Below are 15,895 nucleotides of genomic sequence, written 5' to 3'. Positions count from 1 at the left end.
ATTGAAGAACTTCCTGCAACCATGCAAAATTCTCTAAGGTTTGGCCACAAATGCCAAACCCACATGTCCTCCCCTCCTCCCCCCAAGTGAAAATCAATTAGGTTGACAAGTCTGAGAGAGTAGCGCCTTTTCTGTGTTAGTTGCATCCTGTGATGCCTTTCTCTGGGATATGTACTTAGCTTCCTCCCTGACTTATTAAAATGGGTTTTGTAGACCTTGTAATTTCAGATGTTATGTGGACATCTCCAGCCGCTGCCCGGAAAGACTGATATAGGCAACTGCAGAAGCCAAAAGCGAGACAAAATAATATAACGGGAAATGCTACAAAGAACCACAATCCATTATGCTTGCCGAACAAAATATATATTAGCATGCTCACACCTAAAGATCAGATCTGCTCACAGCACTAAAACTGTATGAAATAAATATAGGAAAGAACAGCAAGGGACCATGGCACAAACAGAACAAATACCTATCCAGTTGCGCCCTGAGTTTATTGCAGCCTTGGAACATTTTCTGCCAGATGAATGCTTTCAATCTCCTTGATAGATTTTTATGTTGGGGGGCGGGAAGAAACCAGAAGAAGCAATGAGAAAACATAGCAAGGTTACCCAAAGAAGGGAACATCTGGTCCTTTCTAAAGTCTCCTGAATGAGGCAGAGTTGACTGCATCATGAAAATAAAATTTAAGAATTTAGGGGTTTAACTTTTAAAAATACATAACTGTGTTTAATTTGGAAATCCAGATACATTTCTTTTTCGTTCCCTTTCCTTTCCCTCTGTGTCCCGCTGGAATATTGAACGCGGAGGAATGTATGAGGAGAAGAATGGGCGGGAACTCTCGACTCCCATTGTGAGGGGCCAGGTTTGCGTCTCGCTGCTTGGAAATACTCGAGCGGCAGTCGCTGCCCCAGAGAATGGAAACCGCGTGCCCTAAAATATGCTGAAGCGCAGCTTATTTCATACGTGTGGGGTTTGGGTGAGGAAAGCACCAAAAAGACGCGAGGAGGAGCTGGAGCCGCGGCCGCCGGCGCGGCTGTGCTCATGTGACCGCCGGCGGCTGCCGAGGGCTGGGGCTGCCCAGAAATAGCCGCAGCTGCTTTCTCGGTTTCGTGGAGGTTGGGAGTGCGGGAGAGTCTGGGGGATTGGCTCCTCCAAAGGATGCGAAGCCTCTATGCCCCAAACAGATGATGGCGATACGAGAGCTGAAAGTGTGTCTGCTTGGAGTGAGTAGCGAGGAAAAGACGGGCGGGGACGGAGGAGGAGGAGGAGGAGGGTGTGGGTCGGGAGGCAGAGGCTGAATTCTGGGCATTGTTGCGAGATTTTTTTTTTTTTTTTTTTTAAACACAACACCAACGGAGAGAGCCAGAACGGAAAGGATGTCCGTCCTGAGGCACACCAGTCTGAGATCAGTAGAAGGGTTTCCTTTGTCTTCCCTTAACTTTGGCCCCCGCTTGGCCAGATGTGGACATACTCGAGGCTCCTGTTGTTCTTTCTCGAGTTGGTTTCTCGGAACTTTGGCGGGCGCGAATGATAGAGAGGACGACAGACATTTTCCTCTCCCTTTCCTTGTTGTCTGGGATCCCTCTTTCTCTCTTTTTCTCCCTTTCACCTGTTGGCAAACTGAGTGCTAATCTCTCTCCCAGGTTCTCCTAATGGGGTTCTGACTGGTGCAGCAAACTTATTTTTCAATTATATCCCTTCAAGTGTTGGGCGGAAGGTGCGCCCGGTTGTATATGTCTCCACTGAAATCCTCTACAAAATCAGCATGTTAGTGAGAAGGTAAAATACAAGGCTTTTTCTTGATGTTTAGATTTCTGCCTGGAAAAATGGAGAGGTACTTGTATGAAGCAGCATTTGGTCCTGTGAGCACCGCAACTGGCAGTTGTCTAGTCCAGGCACGGGTTTAGCATCCTCCTGAAATTTAGGCCAATGTTTCCTGTTGGGAAAGGTGCCTTTTAAAAATATACTGGCAAAGTGAACTGTAGTCTGCAGAAGATGAGGTCATCAATTATGAAGATGCCACAACAGTCTGCTTTTCTGCTGTAAAAAACTGACATGAGTAAGCTTCAGGAAAAGGGGTCCAGTTTAGTTGAACTACAAATACGTTTAGACAAACATGGTCTGTGGTTTATATTTAGCAAGCAACATAACGTGCTCCAGAGAGGGAAAAGATTGCTACATACTTTAACTGATTTTGGCAGCAAAAGGACAGAAATTGCCTGTATGTAAAACAGTTAAATAGCAGACACAACTCAGATAAAAATTCTTTCTGTGCCTGACCATGTCCCCTTTTTAGAAGAGTTCATTACAGAACTGTGGCAAGTTCCTCTCCACTGAAATCTGGCACACAGATACAGAATAGTTTCCAAAGAATTTTTCCCCTTGTAGCTTTCTGGAGAAACTTTTGATCATTGCAACTTGACACTTTTTGCACAGGGATGGTGATTTAAGAGCATTGCCTCCTGTACTGCTTAAACCTCCTTCCCATCCAGATATAAAAAACAAACAGTTTGCTATTAAGAGAATGCCAGTGTATGCACCAGAAAGAAATAGGAAGTAAAATTCAGTCAATATTTATCAACATTTGCATTTCAAAGCAATTTGGTTACAGCAGGTTGAATATAATTGTGCTGGAGTAATCTCAGCAAAAATACTGAAGACAGTTTCTGTCTAATCGAATCTAGGTGTTGTGCAAAGTCAACTAGATGGTCCTCTGCATAGATTATTTGTGTCACACTTTTGGACAGACAATTGTTTAATCAACAGGAGTGGAGCTCTTGAGGGCTGACATGAATGAAAATGGAGGTATTTTCTGGCAAATGTGTATGCAGTTGGCTCTGGGTTTGCAGTGCAGATCATTCAGTGGCTCTTGTATGTTGTGACTTACCCTGATATAATATATTACACTTGTATTATATTTAATTATTTTGGTCTAGAATTCCACTGTTGCTAGACCTTGAGTATAAGTGATAGCTCTTAAGTGTAATCACATCATGTGTGATAAGTTGGTACACCAGGATGACAACCGTAGTGTAAAGGTGTTTTTCCATTTAATGTTTCCTCAGCTCAGTATGCATAGTCTTGTTTTTGATACCCTTAACAAATACGTGCTGTGTCTGTGTTATCCTTTATTTCACTCGAATCATGGAAAATATATACATGGCCTGATGAACTCGGTGCAAAAGTTTCATTCATAATTTACTTATTTTTCCCATTTATGATCTAAACCAGATGTGTTTCTGTTTTCTGGAGGAAAAGAGATACCACTATATTTGCTCCTTGAATTATAAGAAATAAATGAAGTTTAACTCCAACCTATAGAATTTTTGTAAATATTAAAGAAAACCATTCAAAACGTATATGTTTAACAAAGTGCCCCAATTTCAGTGGTAAAAATTTGCAGGCTTGCTTTCACTGGAAAGTCACAATCAAAAATATATATTTGTATTTTAACTTCTGAAACTTAACTAATCTTAGGATCTGTATATTTAACAGCTCACAGAGTACATTAGTGCATGATTTAGCTAAATATGAATTAACATGCCTGCTCCCATTAAAAAAAAAACACTGGCTGTGATTAAAAAGAAACCCAAACAGCTTACTCATGCATGATTTATTTTCTTCTGGAAAATGTGATAGGTTCTTTCATAAACAGGCCATTTCAGCCAATCATATGGATAATTACTTAGTCCCATTAAGGTCTACAGGACTTAACTCACATGCAAGTGTTCACAGGATTTCTGTAGTTAGTATTTTGAAAGGCCGGTGCCTTATGAAATCCACTAATGCTAACACTAGATTTAGAAGAGTGATACGTTATTTAAAAAATTGCATGGACCAGGATTACACAATGTTTGAATATGTAAACAACAGCCTGACAGAAGCACAGGAAATGAGGACTGTGAAGAGCTTCAATTATACTAGCCTAGTCACTGGGAGGAGTTTCCATCCTGAAGTTAAATGCAATAGCCTAGAAAGCCTATGCTTTTTCATGGTTCACTCACGTCATCTTTCATGAAGGCTGCCTGTTAGTTTTTCCAACAGTACGGTATCCTTCCTGCAGCTGAGTGAACTGGTCAGCATCAGAGACAGATCGTTAGAACAGAATTGTTAACAGAGTAGTAAACTTCCATGTATAGCTTTATAACTGGTGTTTTACACATAACAGTTCTTAGCCGTTCAGACTATTTATTTTTGTTGCTTTCAAAAACAGTACATAACATTCAGTTCATACAATAACAAACTTACAGACTGATATCAAAGAATTGTAAAGAGTGCCAGTTCAACTAAGTCTTTCCACATATCAGCATGTGATGCAGGAGATGAAGTTATCTCTTTGTTTGAATTTACATAGTCTATAGATGGGTGTGAGGTTTTGTAAAACTGTTTGCCACTGCGACTTCCTCATAGAGCCAGACTTGAACAGTTAGCTTTTCCATGAGCCCTAAATACCAGATTTTGACATACCAAGGGGAAATGGTTGCATCTTTCATGCCCTTCCAATGTGCTGCAATAACTAGCTTGGCAGCTAAGCACAAAATTGAGATCAGTTGTTTATGTATCATGTTTGTATTTTGCTCCTGAAACAACATGAGCAAACTAAGTCGGGGGCTAACTGGTTTTTCTTTTTTAATTGAATTGAATTTCCCCATCTGTAAAAAAAAAGAGTTCCAAAAATTTTGAAGCTTGGGACACAACAACCACATGTGATAATATGAGACATAACCCTTGACAGCCTTTCCAGCTCTTAGGACATATTGCAATATTTAGTTGATTTAATCTTTTATGTGCAAGATACTACCCTGTGTATTAATCTGACATTGAGTTCCCTAAGTTTAGTTGATACAGTCAGACCGTCTTCACTTTTTAAATGCAGACTGTGATTACTTTTTATTTATTTATTTACAATATTTTAACCCTACCTTTCTCCTTAGAAAGGACCCAAAGATGACTTGTGCTGAAGTTATGTTGAAGTGTGCAGCTTTTATTATGATGAAGTCTGGTCCCAAACATATCTGTAAATATCCGTTTGCATTAATGTGTTTAAAGTAACTAGAATGTGATGGTTACACTGGACTGTTTTTCATTTAGGGACATGTTAGTGAAAATAAAGAATGCATGTATGTATCTGAATGCGTATGGATGAGCATATATATTGAAAACAATAGGCTGGATCCAAACTTAATCACTCTTAAGAGCAGACCCATTGATGTCGATGGAATTTAGATAGATCATGAATAACTTCAGACCAACTGATTTTGATGTGCTAAATCTGATGGTTCACTGTTCCCAAACAGATTAAATCCATTGATTCAATGCAACTTTGGTAAGTCAACATTTATGTAATTTCCACTGATTCAATGGGTCTACTCTAGTTGTGGCTAACAAGTGGATTTAGTCCAGTGGGCCTGGCTCATGCCTCACAGACTTTGAAAGTGGTAAGTGCCTGTGCAAATCAAGGGAAATTAGAGCCACACTGGAATTATATTCTGCACCAGACAGATAATCTTCTGGATTTAGAGGGGGAGAGGAATAAATACTAGTAAATATATAGTTTGATATAATGTGTAACTAATGCCAACTCACACCATTTTATTCCTCTTCATCAGAGATAGTAAAAATTGTGGCAGGACTGGAGACAACATGCATGTCCAATGAAGGATATGATAGGAATATTAAGCATGGGTGCCTGAGTGTCCTTGTTCACATGTTTCTGGAACATTTTGTTTCTTTCATGTAACATTTAGAATAATCCATTCTCAAAGTCATTTACATACATAATACAAAAAAGCTGTCTTTGTCTGTGTGATTCAACTGGACTGCCTGGATCAAAACAAAATTCTGCTAACTTATACCAACATACTTGAAAGGCTGTCATACAGAGGAAGGGCAGGATCTGTTCTCAGTCATCCCTGAGTGCAGAACATGCAGCAATCGGATCAAGCAATCAGATTTTGGTTGAATATCAGGAAAAACGTCCTAACTGTTAGAGCAGTGTGACAGTGCAACCAATTACCTCAGGAGGTGGTGAGTGCTTCAACGCTGGAGGCATTCAAAAGAAAATTAGCTAACCACCTGGCAGATATCCTTTGATTTGTATTCCTTCATTAAGCAGGGGGTTGGACTCAATGGCCTTATAGGCCCCTTCCAATTTCATGATTCTATGATTCTATATGAAGAAAGCAGCCTTTGTTGTTGTTTTTGTTGTTGCTTTTATACTATGTTTCTAGCAAATCTGCAGTGACTTACAGAAAACAATACTGTAAAGACAACAGACTACATCTTCAAGATAACAGTTTGAAAACAAATTATGACAAAAAGCCACAGTCATTAAAATGAGGATAGAATTAACTTACTCTTGAAATAAAATTGTTTCAGCTTTTACCTAAAATATATCGGAGAGCAAACCTGGCAAAACATTGCACATTGTTAGCAGTAATATTACCACCAGATAGGATAAGACACTATCTCCTACTTTGTTCAGTTGATCACAAGAGACAATGGCATAGAGATTGAGCCTCTGAACACTGGGCAGATAGATGTTAAAACAGATAGTCCATGAACTAGCTAAGTCCAAAATTATTTTGGGCCTTAAAGGCTAAAACTATCATTCAGAACTTAAGCCCGGAAATAGTAAATAACAAGTAGGCTCAAAACAGGGTCAGAAGTATGGGTTTCAGTGCTGAGTGCTAGAAAAAAAAATACTTCAGCTGCTTTAATATCCCAGGCTGTTTTTAAAAGTCTGTTCTATATAGAAAGCACTCGAACATTCTAGCCTGGAAAGAACTGGTATGTGAATAACTGATGCCAGGCCCATCTTCTCTAAGAGAGGTTGCAATTGGTGAACTAGACTGGAAAACGGCATTCTTGGCAACTGTGGCCAAGTGAGCATCCAGGAAGAGTGTTGGATCCAGCAATATACCTAAGTTGTGTTCCGGTTGTATCAGTGTGGGGAGTACAGTTGTGCAGAGCAAGTTGCATAACGTCTCTGTCTCGGCAAGTCATTCTCAGCTTTTATTTGACTACAGTATAGCCATTAACACAATATGAAAGAAATATGGGCAGAATCAGGATTGTACAAGTTGCATAATGAACTTTATAAGGTGATGTGTGAAGAACTGTTTCTAGTCTGTGTCCCCCTTCAAATGTGCCAGGGCCCCTCAGGGGGCCATATGAACCCTGTTGAGAACCTTCAACATTTTTGGTGAACGATGCTTCCATTATATCTGGATTACTTGTTAGCTTGTTTACCCCATCCATTCCTGAACTGATATTAGACACTTTTATTAACTCAATTACTGTACTTCTTTTGCGTTCAGAGAAAAAGGTGCACATCACCAGCCCAATGAGCACACCTTACCCAAACCTCTAGATCAGGATAGGTAAACAACAGTCCCTGGACCATTTTTACCTTCTCCAAATGTTCCCTTCCAAAATAATCTGTCAAACATTCCATTTTCCACTCCTAGAAGTCCCCAGGGATTGTTGTTCTGCAATAAAATGTCATATAAACCCTCTAACCTTACAAACATATAGTATATAAATAAATACATATAAATGGGAGGGAACATCAGGCAACATTTCATTTTGGAAAGGGGTTTATGTTTTTGTTTTGGTCACTGGGGACTGATATAGCCCATAGTAGATCCTAGAGCAGAAAACTGGCCCTTGCTTATCCATATTCCAAATTCTTTTATCCACTGTTTTCTGCAGATGTTGACAAGCATGGGATTAAAAAGTCTATAGGGTATAAAGAAAGTACTAGTTGATAACTTTGTAACCTTTGCTTCATGCGGAAATTTTGCAACGCTTTGTTGGAAGTGATGTGCCATTCAGATTTTTTTGGATCACAAATCTTAGAATTCTGCATCATGTGAGTTTCTGACAGACACCTATTTGAAATTTTGCTTACCTGAAGAAAGACCCAGCTGATAAGCCAAGCACATTACACCTGGTCTAGTTTTGAACTATTGGTCTTAATCCTAAATTTTATACAGTCTTAGTTCTGGGGAACTTGGAAGCTCATTTCATCTGTAACCTTTCATGGTTGAAAACCTGTTGTACAGCTTTACACTGCATAAAGCTGATTATGTCATCAGCTGTGGCTGTTTTTCAGAAATTAAAAATGTTCATTTCCCCCTCCCACCCCAAAAGGTTTTAAGGCTCCCTTCATAAACTTTTTGTTGCGAGGAAGTCAGTGGAGGCTATAAGATGGGGTAGTCTTCAATTTCTTAAAATCTCTTTCAATGGTAGAATCATCTCTATAGTTGCAACTTTTGGAAATTAAAGACTCCGCCACCCATGTTGCACAGCCCCTAAAGGATCTCCCATGAAGAAAGCATGGAGAAAGTGGAAGTGACAATGGAACAATGCCAAAATTCCACGAAGAAAGGGATCCTAAGGAAGCCTTGGAACTTCCAAGGGGAATCAGAAATCTGAAGAAGAAAAAACACTGTGGCTGATACAACATTGTCCCTACATAGCATAAAATTGTGCAAGAGGATTTGAGTCAGTAATCAGTAAAGATACTGCCAAACTTCAGACGATGTTGGAATGAATGGACTACACTCTCATTCTTTGTATTTGTTAAGATGGAAATCTATGGCTCAGTAATGATTAAGAGCCACAGGATGAAATAAGAGCCCCAAGATAATATTCAGTTTATTCTCTGGAACTACTTTAAAAAGTGTCTTGTAATTCCATTCTTGCTGGTAGCTCAGAAGGAGAACATGCAGCAGCATTTTCAAAAAGGTAACAAACAGAAGCAAGAAGAAAGGAACATAGTATATTATAGATATAAATGTATGGCTAAATATTGTGCATGAATCTGAGGAAGGGGATTGTAAACTAAATCTCACACTGAATTAAATCTTATGATACAGTACAAGGATAACATGGTCAATAATATCAAAGGCTTCTGAGAGGCCCAGGAAAATCAGCAAGATTGCAGCGGTGCACAAGAATCAATGAAGTTGCACTAGCCTATCTATCTGGTAGTCATATAATCTAGCAGGATAACCAAGGCAGTTTTGGTTCCAAACTGGACTGTTTGGCCTTGGTCTCTAGTGATACATCCTTACATTTGAGGATCTTTTCTAGTTCCTTCATAGGTGCAATTCTGAGTCTCAGTCTCCTTTCAATTTCTTGGCTACAGCCTCCATTTGGATTGAGGATTAAACAAGGTTTAGATTAGAACATTTTGTACAGTTTTGATTTCTTTATAGTCAATATTAGCTTCTTAAAAAATCTGATATTACTTTTAAATAAATGTATAACAAGTGAATACAGCTGATACAATTGCATATGTACAAAGAAAGAGGAGAGGAGAAGAGAAAAACTGGGAAAGGAACATGTAAGGAAAAAGAAAGGGAAGAAAAAAAAACCCAGTGAGTTCGGAAAACAAAAAAGGGCACAAGACTAATCCTTTCTGCTCATAGTCAATCTCCAGTGAACCAATAACCCCTCAAATCGAGGATCTCTCATGTGTACAGATCTGTATTTAGACCATCCGGTCTGACTTGGATGCTGTAGTTGTTTCAGGTCCTGTGAATAAAATTGTGACCCCTACTTGCCCTGAGTTAATGGAGTAGTTTCTGTGTCTATGGCCTGATGATGTAGTCAGGACCCTTGGGGAGGTGACGGCTACCACATGCCTGCTGGATCTTTGCCCTTCCTGGCTCATAAAAGCTGCCAGAAAGGGACTGATCAATTGGGAGGAGGAATGGTGAACGCCTCCTTGCAACAGCATAGGTTCCCATCATGCTTAAAGGAGGTAATAGTAAGACCATTATTTAAAAAGCCTTCTTTGGAGCCAAAAATACTGAAAAATTACTGACCAGTATCTAATATCCTGCTCTTGGGGAAGGTGCTTTTGTCCCCTTAGTAGATGCCCTACGCTGGGAACTGGATGGAGGTTCTGTGTCCCTGTTGGTTTTCTTGGACCTCTCAGTGACTTTCGATACTATCAACCACAGTATCATCCTGACGTGTCTCTCTGGAATGGGACTTGTGGGCAGTGTTGTGTAGTGGCTCTAATCCTTCCTGGAGGAGATAACTTGGAAGATGTTGCTGGGACATTCATGTTTGACATCCTGGCCACAGACCAGTGGGGTCCCTCAGGGTTTTGCTTTGTCTCCTATGTTATTTAACATGCAACTCTTATCTGTCCTTGCCACCTAAATCTAAGGAAGCTGCTTCGGCTCTAGATCAGGCTTTGGTATCAGCAATGGATTGGATAAGGGTGAATAAACTGAAACTTAATTCAGACAAGAGAGAGGTGCTTCTGGTCATTTGAAAGGCAGATCAAGAAAAAGGGATGCAACCAGTACTGGATGGGATTACGCTCCTATTGAAAGTACAGATGTGCAGCTTGGGGGTGCTCCTGGATTCATCCCTGACCCTGGATAGATACCCAAGTCTCAGCAGTAGCCAGGAGTGCTTTTGCACAATGAAAACTAGTGTGTCAGCTACGTCCATTTCTTGAGAGATCTGGGCTAGCCACTGTGGTACATACCCTAGTTTCTTCCTGGCTGGATTACTGTAACGTGCTTTATGTGGGGCTGCTGATGGAAAATGTAAGAAAACTTAATTAGGTCCCAAATGCAGCATTCAGATTGCTGACCTGGGGCTGGTTACAGGGATCACATATCCCCTCTGTCACAGCAGCTCCACTGACTGCTGATCAGTTTCTGGGCACAATTCAAAGTGGTGTTTTAACATAGAAAACCCTAAATGGCCTGGGCCCAAACTATCTCAAAGACCATATCTCCCGTTATGAGCCGGCTCGGGTGTTAAGATCATCAGAAGAGGCTTTTCTCTCAGTCCCTCCACCTTTACAGGTGCCCCCGATAGGGACAAAGGAGAGGGCCTTCTCTGTCGCTGCTCCAAGACTCCCTCCCCAGACTGGCCCCATCTTTGCTGTCCTTCCGCAAGCAGGCAAAGACCTTTCTCTTTGTTTCCCTCAATAACCAGCTACCTGTGTGTGTTTTTTTTTTTTTTTTTTTGATGGATTGTTACGCATTACTGCTTTGACTGGATTTCTAGTACTACGGCACTTGTGTTTTCAGTTTCTCTGAGTGGTATTGGTGTGTCTTTTTAATTGTATACTGACTGTTTTTAGCTTTAATATTGCCTTTTAATGATGCAAGATACCTCTTTACTCATTGTTCTTAACTTTAAATATTGTCTGTTAATGATGTTAACCATTGTTTTCTACTTTAATATTGTCTTTCATTGTCGTAAGCCACCTGGGTCTTTTTCAAGGAGAAAGGTGGGATAAACAACATTTTAAATAAATAAATACAGATAAAATCTTAGCATACTCTGGTAAACGTTCAAAAGTTGCAAGACCAGTTAGTTCTTCTGTCCACTGATTAGTTGACAGAGTGGGTTTGGATTTCTATTCCTTTTTTTAAATTTTTTTTTATTTATAACTATAACAAAAACAAATCATATACATAAAACATATACACTTACAACACAATATCAGTGTTCCCCACCACCATATACGGGACCTCTTGCCATATTCTTCTTTTTCTTCTTCTTCTCATTCTTCATCTTCTATTGTCCTCCTCTCCAGAACTTCATAGATTCTTGATTTGGAGCTCTCCCTTTCCGCCTTATTAACACATATTCCAAAAATTTGCCCCTTATTACATAAAAATTGTTCTTTTTCAACTCTCCTTTCTTCATCTTTAAATTACAAGTTAATTTATCATTTAATGCTATATTCCATATTTCTTTATACCATTCTTCAATTTGTAATTCAGTCTTTAATTTCCATTGTCTAGCAATAATCAATCTAGCTGCTGTTATTAGATTAGTTATCAATTCTTTAATCATTTTGTCATATTCCATGTTCTCATATATTGATAACAAAGCAATCTCAGCCTTACATTCTATATCTTTTCCACTGATACAACTTAATTCTTTGAAAATTTGTTTCCAAAATCTTTGTACCTTTTCACATTCCCACCACATATGAAAGTATGTACCAACTTCTTTCTCACATTTCCAACAGACATTCGGATGACTGGTGTTAATTTTGTTTAATTTTACCGGTGTTAAATACCATCTTTAAGTTTAAAAATTTTTTCCTTTATTCTTACTGACATAAATCTTAAAACCCTCATTTTCCATATCCTCCTCCATTTTTCTTCATTTATTCTTTTCCCAATATCTTGTTCCCACACCAATTTCAATCCTTCTTTCTCACTTTCTTCTTCCTCTAAATTAAGAAGTGAATAAATTTTACTCACTGTACCTTTTACTGAGTCAGTCATCTGAATGTCCTCATATGAGAATAGAAATTGCTCAAATTTTGTGTGTTCTCTACCTTTATTATATTTATTTGCCCATTCCTTAGTCCATCTTTCCAGTTGTACATAGTTCAACCACGAGATAGTCTTTTTTTGAAATACTTGTTTCATTTGGTCTATCGATCTCATTTTATACAGCCAATCTTTCAGTCTAATCACTTTTTCTTCTTTAAATAAATCCATATACACCTTCATATTGGTAGGAAAATCTTCTATTTCTGTCACTAATCCAAATGGAGAGTATGATGAACATAAATTCTTTTTATACTTATACCATATATTTAACAGTGTCTTTAAAAAAGGATTATTAACTTGACTTATTTTGTCTTTCTTACCTTTAGCATTTCTATTCCTGTGAGTTCAGGTGCATGGCAATCAGAAAAGCTCATAAAATCCATCTATATTGTTCTGCAGAACACTTCCAGGCTGTTGGAAGGCCTGAAAAGCTGATATCTCAAATGAGGTAGTCCAGTACAAAATTAATTCTGATTACTGTAGCTGTTCAAAAGCAAGCCATCACTGCACATCATGTGAAATACTCTCATTCCCACATTTCTAGCATCCGTCTGAAGGTGACATCTGTTTGCGCATTAATTTTTGGGGTGTCCAGTATGCACCAAATAGAGGGGGGGGTTGTATCAGTCCTAGTCTAAGCTCTGGGAGTCTAGCTGCACTAAGGCCAGAGTAGTTTTCCACTGGCTATCTGATACCATGTGCTGAAATTATCCACTCCACTCCTCCAGTACTATGTGTGAATCAAATTTGCCTGCTGCCTTGAGGTGTTTATATAGGGCTATTGAAGACTTGGACTGAGAGGCCATAATAAATGCCTCTAACAACCTGGAAGTCTCAGAAACACTCAAAGCAGAAGGACCAAAAATTGCCACTAGATAATTTAACTGTATTTAAGACATAGTCAATGAATGGAATAGTTTGGTAATTCTGTTTATAGGATGCAGCACTTAAAATTAAGTCTTGTTTTTCAACAATTCTTCCTCTTACATACTGGCTATACTGGTTGATAAGGATTATACTACCCAGCGCCCTCAGGTCCTGTGCATGGTACTATTGTAAGTGTAAATAATGCTCAGTATTTACAAAACAAACAACAAACAAACAACAACAACAACAAAAAACCCTGCCCCAGTTGGTTATGAATGGAGCTGGACTGAATTTTGCTTCCAATAAGTCACAATGCAATAAACCCTGAGTTTAAGAAAACGTTCCTCTAATTGTAGCCAGTAGCTGTATGATATACAACTTGTATTCACTGACAGCTGTGTTTACAGTAAATGCTTTCTCAAAAAAAAAACCAACAACACTTTCGGCCCAACAGAACTTTGAGACATGGTTTTAGAATTATGAGACACGGAAAGAGTTGCAGAGCTGTCAATGTCCACTCAGCTGAACAATGACTAAAGGCTACTTTAAAGTGAAATCAAAGTGAATGGCTTTTCCTATGAGTTTAAGGAATGGATTCCTCCAGTTTATTTCTCCCTGATTATAGCGGTTCCTTTCTAACATTTTACTCTCTTGATGTCTTCACAATCTGATCTAACATATTTTCTCAGCACTTTATATTTATAGACTTGTACACATGTATTAATTGCTTTCATTCAAAGCTTAGGAGTAGCTCACTTTTCGAACAAGTTATTTATTTTTTGTAATAAGTTACATTTTGCAGTATTACAAGATAGCTTTTTGCCTGTATGTGCCTTTAATTTACTACTTTTCAGCAGAACAGGATACTGTATTACTCATTATTGAGGGTGTTGGGTTTGAGGGGTGAGGGTAAAAGGAATCACAAGGTGATTCATTTTGGGCTGCTGCCTCACCTACCTCCCTTAGTGAAAGGGATTTATTTCACAGCAAACGGGGGAGTAGATGGGATGACAGGCCCCATGCACTTCTCCCAGGGTAATGCGAAAGGATGTTTCAGGGTTTGTATTTCCTTATTGTTTCTTTCACTATCCCTGCCTTTTCTGTCTCCTGAATTTTACTCCGAAGCAGATCATCCTCTTTACTCCCTGGGGGGTGGGGAGAGTAGACTAAAGGACAGTTAAAATCTGAATCTCTAGGATGAGGGGGTAGGTTGTTTTTAATGCTTCATTCAAACTTTGCCATGCACACTGGGAGTGGTATGATAAGACACCCTCCCACTGAATTCAATAGGGTTTATTCTTCTGTATACACTTAGTTTGATGAAATATATAATAAAAATCAGAACATATGGTTGTATGAAGTAAATTCCATGTGCTTTGCTTAGTTAGCAATATAGTCTTCTCAGGAACTATTTTGAATTTCTCAATAACTGGGCAGCAATTATTTAACCTGTTGATTTGTTGCTTTATTTGTTGATCTTTCTAACATATTTGTAATATTTATTGGTAGAGATGAGGAGAGGTATTTGAAGAATTTTCTTGAGGGAACTGGATAGCATCTTTCTGCATTTTTCAGTGGTACAGTAGTAACAGTAACACTAACATGTTCACAAGGAGCAACAACACGAATAGCAGCAGCACTAACAGTAATGCCTTGTTGTCTGAGCAAATGAATGAGTAATGGGACTTATTATTTAAAAAACAACAACAACAACAACATTCTAAGCTCTGCTCCTATGCCAGTCACATTCTCCAACTGTATCTTTTTCCCTAGCTGTTGGAACTATGTTGCATTCCTCATATTCTCTCAAGGAGCCAAAAAACTTTATCAACTACAAAATTGAGATTTTGTTCTTGCTTTTGTCATGAAGGAAACTGTCATCCTCATAAGATATTTTTAAAACTGAGGTCTATTGTTCACCCAACTTTCATTTTGGCAAAGATTATTTCTACGCTTTATATGCACATGAAAATAATAGTGTCAAAATATATAATCATAACAACGCCTATCCCATAATAAAACCAATACACTAAATTCCCTGTAGTTACATTTTGTTCAAGTGGAAACATTTTTAACGTATAAGGTCATGGGTCAGGTCTAAGCCGGCTCTGTTCTATAGTAGCATCTGGTTGAAGTTAGAAATTGTAGCTCTGTCAGCATTTGCACTTAACACCCACCTCTGAAACTTAAAACATCATTCTTGCTTCCTACTGCAATGTAAACTTTAATGTGTATTTTACCAAGCCAAAATATATGAAAGCTGAAAAAAAAATCTTTTCAACATCTTCACAACAGTATAAATGGTTTTAAAAGTTGCAATGTAGAAAGCACTTTTCCTTTCTTGGAGAGATTTAAATGGTTTTAATTTGTACTTTGCTTATAAATAGACCTTTAAAAATAGTTTTATTTCTATCACACTCATTATTTGAGTTGCAATGGTTGCATCTAGTTCTTTAGGCTTTTTAATGGTGTCCCAGAATGTGTTGCTCTCCAGATGTTTTGTACTACAACTTTTATTAAACTATAACCTTCATCAGTTCCAGCCAATGAGGTCATTGGTTACAGATAATAAGAGCTGTTATACAAAAACATCTGGAGGGCAGATTAGGGAAGACTGCTCTGTAGCAAAGGAGGACAAACACTTTCTAAATTGTTTATCTTGGACTCAACAGAGATTGATCTTGAATGGCACA

General features: G+C 38.6%; 1 protein-coding gene across 1 annotated transcript in view; it reads left to right on the top strand.

Moving 5' to 3' along the window:
- The first annotated feature begins 1,046 nt into the window (after positions 1–1,046).
- Positions 1,047–15,895, top strand: part of RAB31 (RAB31, member RAS oncogene family) — a 74,489-nt gene continuing 59,640 nt past the window's right edge. Inside the window, exon 1 of the mRNA XM_020793554.3 lies at positions 1,047–1,226. Coding sequence (XP_020649213.1) covers positions 1,188–1,226 — 39 coding nt within the window. The 5' untranslated portion in view covers positions 1,047–1,187. The remainder of the gene's footprint in view (positions 1,227–15,895) is intronic.

The sequence above is a fragment of the Pogona vitticeps genome, chromosome 4 (assembly GCF_051106095.1).
Source record: "Pogona vitticeps strain Pit_001003342236 chromosome 4, PviZW2.1, whole genome shotgun sequence".
Taxonomy (NCBI): Eukaryota; Metazoa; Chordata; class Lepidosauria; order Squamata; family Agamidae; genus Pogona; species Pogona vitticeps.
This window is presented reverse-complemented; position numbering and strand designations above follow the sequence as displayed.